This window comes from Syngnathus leptorhynchus, chromosome 7 (assembly GCF_054491065.1).
Source record: "Syngnathus leptorhynchus isolate UIUO chromosome 7, UIUO_Slep, whole genome shotgun sequence".
Taxonomy (NCBI): Eukaryota; Metazoa; Chordata; class Actinopteri; order Syngnathiformes; family Syngnathidae; genus Syngnathus; species Syngnathus leptorhynchus.
Window position 1 is genome coordinate 8,234,940 of NC_141201.1, and position 13,032 is coordinate 8,247,971.

Below are 13,032 nucleotides of genomic sequence, written 5' to 3' on the forward strand. Positions count from 1 at the left end.
TTTGGCTTTGAATGTAAAAGCAGTTCATTTGTGCAAATCACACATAGTTAAATATTAATGCTCTGTTCACATGATGGATTATTATAACTCATTAGCGCAAACATTTAAGCATTTCTGCACTTTACACTGCCATTACTCATTATACACTAGATATGAAAAGTCTACGTAGCTCTTTTTAATTGCCAAGTTATTGTGATATAATAAAAAGAGACCACCATAAATGTGACCTGCAATCTTGGGTGTGTCTAGCCCATTTCAGGTGTTTCCAAGCACTCTCAAAGAGAATCGAAGCACCCCAAAAAAACAATTTAACAACAGAAATACAGTACACTGCCCTTTTGCGTAAATTTTTTTTGATCCGCTACCCCTCAACTCAAATGGAGAAAATAAATGAACTTTTTGGAGAGGTGCGGTAAAACCATACAAGTGAGATGATGTGTGCACACCACTTGGGATTTGTCTTTGTTCAAAATAATAAATCACATTGTAAATTCACAAGTCAAGACATTGGGTGGAGGTAGGTCATTTACATGAGTACAATGTAATATACACGAGCTTTTGGGGGTTACTTTCAATGGATTTGTTTTGGTATTGTTGGATGTCCATTGAGAAGAAAGGTCAAATAGACGTTTGAGAATTGTATGTTACCTTACAAAACTTATTGACCCTATTTGTGCAATCCAAAAATGCTCTCTATATCTTAAAAAAAAAACACAACTAAAATGAACACTAAACTAATATAAACTACACAAAACAAATAGAAACAAATAAAAACTTGCTCTAAAAACTGATTAAAATGAACAACATTTAAAAACATAAACAAAACACAATGAAAACTGGCTGTAAAGAGAAATCGCAAACGCTTCTAACCTTAGTGTGTTAAGGTCACCGAAGAATAACCATAAATGGGCGAACAACCTTCAATCCATCCTTAAAAAAAATCTTCACCTATCATGAAACAAATTCAGCAAAACCCACAATGACATTCACCATCACACCAATTTATTGTACGAAACAATCAATCCATTTTTGCACAAAGAAAGTATCAATAGGTGGTGGAAGAGTGACTGCATCTTTAATGTATTCATATTTGTAAATACAGCACAGTGTACACTTTGCGACCACAACATGAGGTACACTTGCACAATGTAAGGAATTAATAAAACAAAAATGAAACATTTTGCTCAATTTGTAGCAAAACTATAGAATTATGTGAAATATTTTTGACTTACCATTAGACAGCACAAGTGTACCTCAGAAAGTGTCCAGCAAGTACAATGTCTTCAGCCTGACACTGTCAAAAATGACAATTTTTTTTCCAAAGCATAAATTAAAGCACTCAAATTCAACATGTACCGTTTTCACCACAAAAGTATTTACACTTAACAGTCGACGGGCAGTAAACTGGACACCAACAAATTAAACGCACCATTTAATGTTATGACTATTGTTATATTTTGCCCTCTTTTTATTTTTTAATTGCTTATAGCAACATTTTGTACACTCAATTACAATCATTTACACATTATGGTACACGCAACACTGGTGCAATTAGACTCCAGGGAGTCACACACACACACACACACACGCACGCACAGAATAATTAATTTGCTAATTACTAACACTAACAGCATCTACAAGAGGGGAAAGGAGCTACAGATTGTTGCCTCTTATTCTTCTGACCCCTTTTTTCAAATTCATGTGAAACACATCACAAGCAGCTCACTCAAAACCTCCTATAAAAATACCAGCAAAACACACACACACACACACACACACACTCACATTCCGTCTCTCTTGCTTGCGCTCCATCTCGCGCGCACACAAACAAATGACATCAACTAGAAAACACGCTTTGCACAGTAGTGTAAATACTTTACATACGACTTAAGGCAAAAAAACGAAACAAGTTGAGACCTGTTCCAAGGCCCCAAAAGATAATGAAATTTTGTTTTATATTTACAATATTTGCTTCTAGAAAAATAGTTTGCAGAGTGGTCACACACACACACACGTTCACAGGCAGATTCAATTGGATTGACTAACTCCTCCCGTGTGTGAATCGGAACTACAACAATAAGTGGGACAATATTGGGAAATTTCATTGCAATGGTGTTTGAATTTCTTAAAAATACATTTATGTTCCTACATCACAGATTTTCAATTCTCACGGGTGGTTCCGGAACACATTTCCTGCGATAAACGAGCAGTGTCTTTCTCCCAAATTTGTGAGACAACAGAAAGCGTTTTTTTTTTGCATTCATGCAACAATCCAACTCAATTATACTTCAAATTGGATAGATTTTTGCATATTTTCTTTGCATTTTTTCTCTTGTTGAAATGAGCATTAAATGGTGTTCCACTTAAGTCCTGTAGATAAAGAAGGGGTCATTGCTGCTGCCTTCACTAAAACCAAAACTAATGAATCAATGTGCTTCTTTAAAAGACACCACAAAGCATGTTTTCTTTTCTCTTCTTGAAGCAAGCCAGCCTTAATTGTGTCAGATTGTGCCAACTGATGCAAACATTAGCTCTCATAAATGTGCTCGCTGCAACACTTTTTGCCTGGTTACGCTTTTCATCGTGTTAAGCTGAACAATCGCTCATAAGCAGTCTTTGCTATTCCTCTAACTGAAAACGCAGCTTATTCTCATTACGGTCGTGAGTGAGCTGGAGCATATCCCAGCCGACATTAGATGAAAAACAAGGCACTCCCTGAACTGGATGCCATTGACAAGCAAATAGACAACCTCAAATAGACAATCAAGCATTCACTTTCAAACCTAATGACAATTTAGTGCAGGGGTGTCCAGACCTTTTCATTTGAGGGCCATGTAGAAAAATTAAATCATGTAAAGGCCAGACAAACTGAAATGAATTAAGCAAGCAATTATATTATTTATATTTCCTAGTTACACTATTTGAAAAACAATGCTACATAACAGCTTTCAGTTCAAGGTGATAAGGCAAATGGCTTTTCAAGATATTGGGATATCCCGCGAGAATAGAGCCACCCCTGCAATGAACAGCAACCATATCCCATCTCCTCATTTAGAACAAAAACAAGTGGAAACTGTCGTAAGTTAATTATATTTAAAACAGTTACTTGACGATCGTACGTCTTTTTGAATTGGACGTTGACAAAGAGCAGTGAGTGGAAGACATAAATGTGCTTCTAAAATTGAATTATCTTCATTCATCTCATTACTAATCTTATTATTTTAGTCTGAAATAGTTCATTTGTAAATTTGCATATCTAGAAAATATCTACAATATATAAACAATTTATTAATAATAGTGGCACCTATTTTTTCAACACCGTCCCCTTTTACTCTGCCCACTTTCACCCTTTAAAAAAAAAAAAAGCCTTGCACAATGTCGTGTGTCATGTGATGTTTTTTTAATACACTGTATGCTGAGGGCCACTGAAAAATGGATGATTGACCGCAAATAGACCTGTGATGTAGTTTGGACACCCCTGACTTTTGAGTCTTCAGTCAGCCTAATATGCATGTTTTTAAAATCAGGAACGACCGGCATTCAGAGAAAAAAAAAAGAAAAAGAAATCTGCACTTTAAGAACAAATTCAGAAAGACAGCAAAAACACAAGAAAAATGAAGACAGAAAAATATTACCGCTTGAAAAAATGAATCTAAAATAGTTCCTTCATTGTCCAGACCAGATAATGTCAATAAAATAAATACCTTAATCTTAAAAATATAAACAAAAATCAACTCCCTCTAGAATAATAAAAAAAATAACACCAAACCATCCGTCCATGTTCTGTTGTGCTTGTCCAATTCAGAGCCTTCAATGATGCTCTCACATGCTTGTTTTAGCAATCTGGGAGAAAAGATACACAAGCACAGGGAAAACACCTCCACACAAGAAGGGCCAAGCCAAGAGAAACCTTGGGCACTCTGCTGCCTTGAAATGAACAAACTGAAAGACAACTTGGGGTACGGATTCAGAACGACTGCATCAGACTTTGGTAGTGCAACCTTTAGATCCAGAGCCAAGTACAATGTTCAGCCGACGTGTGGGACAAAAAAGTGCTTTGGTGTCCATTGGTCCAAACGGGGATGTTTTCCAAGTTTGCAATTTGCGCTTCACCGACGCCAAATGCTTGGCGAGTTGAGGCAATAAGACAAAAGTGAGGCCTCATCCACCAAAAAAGGGAGGGGAGGGGAGGAGGTTGGCAGCAAGCTGCAAATATGAGCGAGAGTTAATGAAGTCTGTCACATCGGCGGCAAAGTTGTGATTAATGTGCGTGACCGCGTCAGCACTATTTGCTCCCGCAGGCTCTCGCCACCACGCCGCCATCGCCCGTGATTGCGTCGCCGTCGTCGCAGTCAGCGTCCCCTGATCTGAAAACAAGTGGATCAGCTCTTACATAATCATGAGCGCATTTACATTCTGCCGGCTTCTTAAACCAAGTGCCGCTGCTAATAATAGCATTTCTCGCTCAGGTTCCAATAAGACTTTTTTCCCTTTTACTTAGTCAGCTTCACGAGCTGATGGGTAAATTCGGAAACTCCCTTACAGGGGCTAAACCCCTTTGGAGATTTGTTATTGAAACGAAAGGTGCAACATTAAACGAAGGAAAATGACCCCTTTGAAACCAAAACACTCGCGGGGGGAGAGGGGGGTTACGCTCTGTGGTTTTGTGTATGTGTTGATGAAACTTTTTGGTGGGTCCACTCATGATGGACAGGCTCAGTGAGACAAGAACTGGCCAATCGCTATTTTTCTTTCCCTGGTGAGTAATGACATTTTACTAGCATGCACAATCCACACACAATGTCAGTTTAAGATCTAACCTGAGCCTCCACTCTCCCGCCATCCTCCATCCAATCCGTGCGTCTCCTGGCCCAGCGTCAAGGAGTGGTGTCCCCGCGATGCATGACACCCCGCCCCCACACGCCTTGCCCACCTCCCCCTCCGTGGTCCTTGTCTGACTCCGGTTGGCTCTGGGCTCGCTCGGGCTTGGGGTTGGGCGCGCAGGGGGGGTCGGGCTGCTGGACAGACATGGTCCTGCGTAGGTGGGTGCGTTTACACAGGAAGTCCGGTTTGGCGGTGAGGCCAAACGAGCCTTTCCTGAGGACCATGCGAACCGAGGGCGACTTCTTGGGTCGAGCTCGGTGGCCGAATTGCAGGGTGGAAAGGTGCGCCGCGTAGCCCTCACTCAAAAACTGCACCGAGCCCACAAAGAAGAAATAGAAAACAAAAATTAATATTCAGCACCACTGCATTTAACGATGGATCAACAGTACAACCTGGCACTGGTTTTGGTATTTCTTTGAAGGTCTTCCTACTATGTGGATCTGAGGGGGCCCGAGACCAAGCATGTTGTAAACGCTGATGTCTTTCATGGATCCGTAGGCAGAGTTGATCTTGATGTGACACTAGCGACAGAGGAAAAGAAGCCATGAGACGTGCAGCTTTGCTATGCAGAACGAAGAGTTGAAGCTTCAGTTCAGTCTTGGGTCTTGTCTCAGTATCTAGTGTACCTCATGTATGAGGTTCCTGAGGAAGATGGTCTTCTGTCGTAATGGGTCGTGAACGAGGCCCTCGGAGAAGAAGATCATGCCGTGAGGAAAGTTATGCTGCGATAGCCAGGACACCACGCGCTGCTTCTGCATGTCGGGACGGCCCGTGATGTAAATGATCAAGTAGCCCAAGTCCTGCCAGTGCCTGTACACACACAAGTCTCAGAAAGATCCTGGTGTTCCTAATCAAGTGTCCGGTGAGCAGAAGAAGAAACGGACCTGACGACGTCCACTGCTCCCGGGCGAACCTTGGGGTCGCTGCCCATGATGGACACGCTGGCCGCAAAGGAGCCATCGATGCTGAAGACTACACACTCCATGCCGCGGGGCAACACTGTCAAGTAGGCTTCAGCAGATGTTTGATCGCCCCTTGAGGGAAGAAAAACGATGACAGTAGACTTTTCTTATATACGCAACTATTGTACTGGAAAATTGGCTTTTCAACTGATAGTAAAATGGGATGATGATCTGGAATGTTACACCATTAATAATAAAAATAGCTAATTCAATTTAAAAAGAGAAAAAAAATGAAGTGGTGGTCACGCACGTAAATTAATAATAAAAATAGCAAATTCAATTTAAAAAGAAAAAATGCAATGGTGGTCACGCACATAACACATATCGAATTAACTGCCAATGAAATGCATTTTTTTAAAAACACAATAGATAGTATTTTCAAAACACACAGATGAATATTCAAAACGCATTTGACAAAAATCAAAAAGATAATGGGGAAAAAATAGAAATAAGAAAATTCCAATACATTCAAAAATATATGAAATACCGAAAAAAAAAATGCTCAGGAAATGCCAATACCACAGAAAAAAAGCAAACAACCTAACAAAAAAAAACCCTAAACTAAACAGCTCCCTATCACCAAAGAAAATGTCCCAAAAATTTTTTATAAAATGAGGATAAATGCCCTGATAATGACATTTTTACAATGCATGACAACAGAAATGAAAACACCCCAAAATATGTTTAAACTTTTAGTTGGACATCAAAACTTTATGTGTAGTGGTAGTTAATAGGCTAAATTGGATCGTTAAAATATTTACAAAGTATACTCTCCAACAACAGTTGGTGTGCGATAGCTTCATCAAACTAGCCACACTTACTTGACCACCATCTTTATGGGATAGACTCCAAGGCTGAGCTTCTTGTCGTTGGGTATGGTGTATGTCACCCGGCCGTTGCTGTTGGTAACCTCCGTGTCAAAGTGCACCCAGCGACCCGATTGGGGCTGCGTCATCAGCAGAATGTCCACCTATGAGACAAAAATGAGCACACTCTTGTGAGCCAGTAGCAGCTACGGGCTTCTGCATCGTTACCTTTTCTCCGGTTAGCGTCACCATGTCCAGGGGGCCGTACATAAAGCGGCCCACCAGCGTCTGAGGTCCATCCTCGGTGGCGATGACATCGTTCACCCGGTGGTTGGCGGTCACATTCTAACGACAACATAACATTTGGATGTTAATGAATAATGTTCAAGTATTATGGCAAGTTTGCTTCCAAAAAGTCAAACTTGCATTAATTTTACATCTATCCACTAAAAGTGGGTCAAATTTAGTGACAATTGGACAAAATCTCTAGGAGCAGTTTTTCTTTGAAGGGCTGCTGGAAGTGACCTAGAAATTGCCTCTTTGTACTAAAATAGAAGACTTTCTGAGTTTTTTTTAACATCCATTCATGATAGACATGCAAACCAAATTTCATCTTGCTAGGGAAAACTGGCTCTCGGAGCCAAAGAAATCATGACTGAGTTACAAATAATTTCATCAGGTTTTATGGCGAGCCATTTTATTTGGTGTTCAGTGACGAACATTCAAATTGTGAAGGATTTTGTGTCGCCTGTCTGTCTAGAATTTGGTTGCAATCTGACAAAATCTTTGGGAGAAATCTGGCCTGGAAAAATGTCTAAACTGACCCTAAACTAGCTACCTCAAACCAAAATGGGCAAACTGCTGTCTTTTTGAACTTTTGAGATTTTTTTGATTGGCTAACAGCCATTATCCCAGATTTCACATTCCTAAACACTAATGGCCCTTAAAATGGTCGCAATTCATCGCCAACGTTAATAATAATTGATTTAAAGGATGTGACACGCAACGAGGAAGTCCAACATTCCCAACTGTTCTCTTTCATTAGGTCCGCTCGAGTCAACTAGTGTTGACGAGTACGTATGACATGACAGCCGGCGTCCGCCGCTCCTGTGGGAGGGAAAAGAGGGCGAATCTGACCCCTGACCCCTGACCCCTGACCCCTGAGCCAACATGCATATCAGCAGCTCCAGCTGGGGAAGCAAGCTTAAGAGGGAGTCGTAAATACAAGTCTCAAAATAGCGTTACTTTACGGCGAATGAGAATCGAACTGACTCAGACACGTGCCGTTATAAACCCTCCGCACGAGCATCCTTCCTCGTGTCTCTCGCTCTCTTTCACCTTCTCTGAAAATATATCTCATTAACAAGAGGCCACGGTGGTTCAACCCTCACGTTCGAACAAGTCTAAAAGGTTTTTACTATCTATTTGTATGATTTCCTATGAAAAATGGGATCCAGCGCAGCACTGTTACTATGGTTTTCTGCTGACACAATTCTATTTATAGAAGAGTGAAGAGGACAATGCGAGGCTAAATGAAATTCCGCCTTTTGAAAGCGGCAGCTAGAACGGAGGTTCAGGGGGTGAAGGGCACGGTTATCTTGATTGTGCTCGGCGCGGAGATTCGGAGGTGACGTGAACGTCTTCAACCTTGAACACGTCAAGGCCAAAGTCAAATTATTTTAAGACTTGCACTCAGCAGAGCTATAACAAAAGCCCTCATCAACGCTTCGGTCTGTATAAAGCATGAAAACACACAAAAGTAGGACAGCGTTTATGGAACATAAACACAATGGCAGTGTTGCGTACCCTCAGCTTGACGTGCGTCCTCCGTCGCAGCCACTTTTCTCGAGGGCTGGAGGGCGAGAAGGGAGCCGAGTCCAGATTGTCCGCTTCCTGTGTCTTCACAAAGTCACACCGCATGAGCTGTGAAGCAATAATCAGAGATGACACAATGCAAACAGTGACAAATCCGTCAGGTCAGTGTTTTGAAAGAGGGATTCCTAAACTTTGGGTGCATAATCGTTACCTTGTGTTTATAGTGTTGTTTTTTGTATTTGTATAACTCTATTTCCGCCCCTTCGCCACCCTGGGTGTTCCAATCATTTTCAAATTTGTTCCCCGTGTTACACATTCTGTTCACATATCTTTTCGCTTGTTCCCCTTTTCCATCCCTTTGTTCCTTTTTGTCGCCCCAGTTGTTATGTCGCTTGTGTTATGCCATTTATCCACTTGTTCGCTTGTGTTAGCCTATTTATTCTTAACATTATTTTTTTCTTCAGTTGTTCCATTTTATTTTGGAAAGGCTATGCGAAGGTTATGTTGGGTGCACCCCTGGGTTCAAAATTAGACCAAGCCAAAAATGGTGTTGTGTTTTGCAAAATAACCCAAAGTTGTATCAAATCGATCCAACTTCCTGGGTTGGAACTGAATGGAGCTCCACCATCTCTTCGACAAATATCTGCCCTGAATTGAATCACTCAATACAAATGTAATGAGGTCAGGTGGTTGGAAAGTTGAATGTTTTTTAGTTGGAGAAACCTTGAAGCTTGATGTTTCCTTTGAAAGTGAAAGCGACAATTTCAATATACTTGATGAAAATTGCGGCTCCCCACTTGAAGCGCAGGCTGTGCGTTTTAAGACTGGCTTGAACTTGATGCTTTCTTTGAGGCAAGAGAGATAGCGGGGAAAAAAAAAAAAAAAAGGCATGATTCTGCTTGATTTCTTCAAATTAGCTTGTCTGCTGCACGCTTCTCGAGTCGTGCGTCAAGCCTTTTGGTGCGAGTGGCATTAGAATTCAGCTGAATTAGTGCGCTAATAGTGTAGATAGAATCTTCCTGTCGCGGTCTGACTCCTTATTTTGGTCTCGATTTGCACAAAAACATACGTAGTATGGACTCTGTCATTGTCAAGAATGGGTTGGTTTTTTTTGCCTTCTTATCAGAGAATAGTCTTGAAAGACAGGAATGTATTGCTCTTGTGCGTCATCTTTTTTAAGTGAATTCTTTATTCGCATCTGTTTTTTTTTTGTGTCCCTTTTGTTAACCAAGAATTTATCCTTGCATCATTTGTTCCCTTTGTCAATCCCTCTCTGTCACTGAAAGTTCCTCTATGGCCTCGGTGCCAAACTCAAGGCTCAGAACTGACCTTATCCCACAGAGGGTCAAAGGCAGTGAATGTAGAATTCTCGTTTGTCGTGGGTTCATTCAAGGTTGCAAATGTCCGGCAAACGTTTGGCAGACGTACGGCAAACGTTCGGCAGACGTTCGGCAGACGTTAAGATGTTTGTGGCTCAGTGGACATGTCTTGTTTGTCCCCTTGTGTTGCACTTCCCTTGTTTTTTTTCCAATATGTGCCTTCCTTAGTCTGTTTCCATGTTTGCTCCCTTGCGTCCCATCCAGTGTGTTTTCCCCATTGTGTCGTGCTCTTTGTTCCCTTTTATTCCAAGCGTCCTATTTTGTAATACCCATGTGTATTTGTCCCTCTACTCTCTATTTGTTTACTTGTGATTGTTCCTTTGTTGCGCTTATTTTTCAACAGCGCGGACCATCCATCCATGCCGCTTGCCCCCACGGGGGTCGCGGGCATGCTGGAGCCTATCCCAGTAGTAGGTGGGGGACACCCTGAACTGGTTGCCAACTAATGGCAGGGCACACAGAGACAAACAACCATCCACATTCACACTTTTTGGAGTGCTACCAAGCATGTTTTTGGAATGTGGGAGGAAACCCACTCGGGCACGGGGAGAACATGCAAACTCCACACAGGGTGGGCCAGAGGTGGAATTGAACCCACAACCTCCTAACTGTGAGGCAGACTTGCTAACCAGTGTTCCACTGTACCGCCATCAGCGCGGACCTTCTCTCGTATATGATCTAAATCTGTTCCTCTTTGTTAAAACCTGTAAACACAGCAAGCTTTTTGCACATTACATTCGTTACTTGCCCCAAGGAAAGCAAATAAAAGCACATAATTGATTTCAGGCACGTCGGCTGTGATCGATAGGCGGCATTTAACTTGTAAGCTTTCGGCGGCTTTCATGCTGTTAATGTTGTCGATTAGCGTTCACACTTGATAGATGTTAAAAGTCCTCACAGATGAATGATTACATTTCGGGAGGAAAGTTTTATAAATTCATGAAAATGCCTGGCACACAAGGCAGCGCTGATAAGCACGTCCGCCTCACAGGTTTCAATTCCGGCTTCAGCCTTCCTGTGTGGAGTTTGCATGTTCTCCCTGTGCCTGCGTGGGTTTTCTCCGGGTACTCGGGTTTCCACCCACATTCCAAAAACATGCATGGTAGGCCAATTGACCACTCCAAATTGCTCTTAAGGTGTGATTGTGAGGGTGAATGGTTGTTTGCAGGATGTACCCTGCTTAGTTTACAAGTTTCAATCCTTTGCTAATCCGTTCAGACGGTTAAGGTTTTTGCTACCTGTCGAAGGACAAAGGCGGCGACGTCGGTCGACTCCCAGTAGGAAGCGTGGAACAGGTGTGGCAGCGCCACAGTGGGGAAGGCGGTCAACACATCAGGGCAGTAGAGGGAATAGTCCAGCCTCTTGGAGCCCCACCAGCTACTAGAAACTTCAAAAACCCAAAATGAACGTGAATGAGCGGACAAGAAAACAAGCTGATTGATCGAGCACCATCCACCACCCTACTCACTGTCGGCGATGGCGTCGCCCAGTTGACGGCCAACGGAGCCGATGGACATTTGGCTCTCCATGCTGGTCACGCTGGCCCGCCGACCTCCTTCCTCGGAGGACGACTGAGGGACTGTGGGGGTCTGCTCTCCCTCCAGAAACACGTCGGGATGGCCCTGGATACTCTCGCCTTCACACAAAACAAATGAAAGGAATTTGTCACACAATAACCTTTACTTCAAACACCACTTTGGAACCTCAACCTTTGTTTCATATAACGTTATCTGAAACTCTAAGCCTATCTTCAAAGCAATAATCTCCACTCCAAAATCAAACCTAACCTAAGCCTTATTAGAAACCCTAACTTAAAGCCATCATTTGAAGCTCTCTTGTTTTGAAGCTGTGATTGAATCTCCAACCCTCACTTGTAAGCCTCAATTAAAACCCTAACCCAGTTTAACAAAACACCTTGAAACAGCACGCCTGGCCTCTAAGAAGATCTTTAGACCCTCACACGTACCATTGTGTGAAACCCTAAATCATGCTTGAAGCCATAATTTGAAACCCTAACCTTATGGCCTCAACTCCTAATTCAAAACCCGACCCCTCCCGCTCTCCTTGGTCTTGTTCGGAATAAACTAGGAAGACACCTGTGGCTTACACACAAATACTGACTTAACAACCGTGCTGGAGCACAATAAGAAGCTGGAAACAACAAGTTGGCAGCTGGAGCTTCGCTAAATAAAGCAGCAGATGCTCCTTGTTGCGACCTCGAGAATACATGTGATCTCGGGTCTCAGGTGTGATTAATAAATTCTCAGTCCAGGCCCCATTCAAAGGGGATTTGTTCCAGTAATGAAGATGGGAAGAGTGTAAAGAGGATTACCATCTCACTCGGATTCTTTGAGTTGTGTTTGTATGATTTTTTTTCGTTACTCTCGTATGTGCCATTGTTGGCTAATGAGGACACCCGTCAAGAGAAGAGCGTTACTCAAGACATTTCTTATAAAGCGCCTCACTTCCCAAGCACACACGTAAACAAAAAAGGCGAGAGATGGGGGGAAAAAAAAACGAGAGGCAGAGGGAGAGATAATGAGGTCGCCGATTCATTTTTTATTGACGGTTGACGCAGAGGCTGGCGCACCGGTTGTGAAAAAGGAAAAATGAAGCCGAGCTTTCACTTGCTGAAATGCAGAATGCACCGCAGCTTCCAAAGAGTCTTTAAAAATAAACGTATAAATTAATTGGATATAGAGTCATTTACATTGTTACTTTGGTCTTTGGGGAAAAAAGTAAATGAATAAATATAATAAAAAAATTCATTTGATAAATTTGTCATTCAATTATTTGATTAGCTTATTAAATAGAAAAATTTATTTTGTCTATTTGTGTTAAAATAACTATCGTGGTCTTAAAACATGAGTAAATAAATTTAAAAAAAAGTATGAACATGAAAATGAAGATACAATATATCTGATAACCAAACAAATAAATAAAATAAATGTTAAACTAAGAAAAATCCAAGCAGGAGTCATTTAAACTATAACAATGTTATTTCAGAAAAAAATAAATAAAATAAACATAACATACATAGTTAAAATAATAAAAGGAATTTCAGCTCTCTGTCACATCCATTAGAAAGTGATTTTATGGTATGTACTATATGTGTACATTTTATAATCGTTACAATAAAGCCTCATTAGATATGTGATCAATATTAATCATATGATGCCCATGCTC

At 41.5% G+C, this 13,032-nt stretch overlaps 1 protein-coding gene across 1 annotated transcript in view; it reads right to left on the reverse strand.

The window, feature by feature from the left end:
- Nucleotides 1-989: 989 nt before the first annotated feature.
- Nucleotides 990-13,032, reverse strand: part of LOC147054562 (membrane-associated phosphatidylinositol transfer protein 3-like) — a 46,771-nt gene continuing 34,728 nt past the window's right edge. Inside the window, exons 11-20 of the mRNA XM_085915545.1 lie at nt 11,315-11,482; nt 11,085-11,233; nt 8,459-8,575; nt 6,881-6,997; nt 6,668-6,816; nt 5,769-5,918; nt 5,511-5,694; nt 5,277-5,405; nt 4,821-5,192; nt 990-4,367 (exon numbers count right to left, since the gene is read on the reverse strand). Of these exons, the coding sequence (XP_085771671.1) occupies nt 4,878-5,192; nt 5,277-5,405; nt 5,511-5,694; nt 5,769-5,918; nt 6,668-6,816; nt 6,881-6,997; nt 8,459-8,575; nt 11,085-11,233; nt 11,315-11,482 (1,478 nt within the window). The 3' untranslated portion in view covers nt 990-4,367; nt 4,821-4,877. The remainder of the gene's footprint in view (nt 4,368-4,820; nt 5,193-5,276; nt 5,406-5,510; nt 5,695-5,768; nt 5,919-6,667; nt 6,817-6,880; nt 6,998-8,458; nt 8,576-11,084; nt 11,234-11,314; nt 11,483-13,032) is intronic.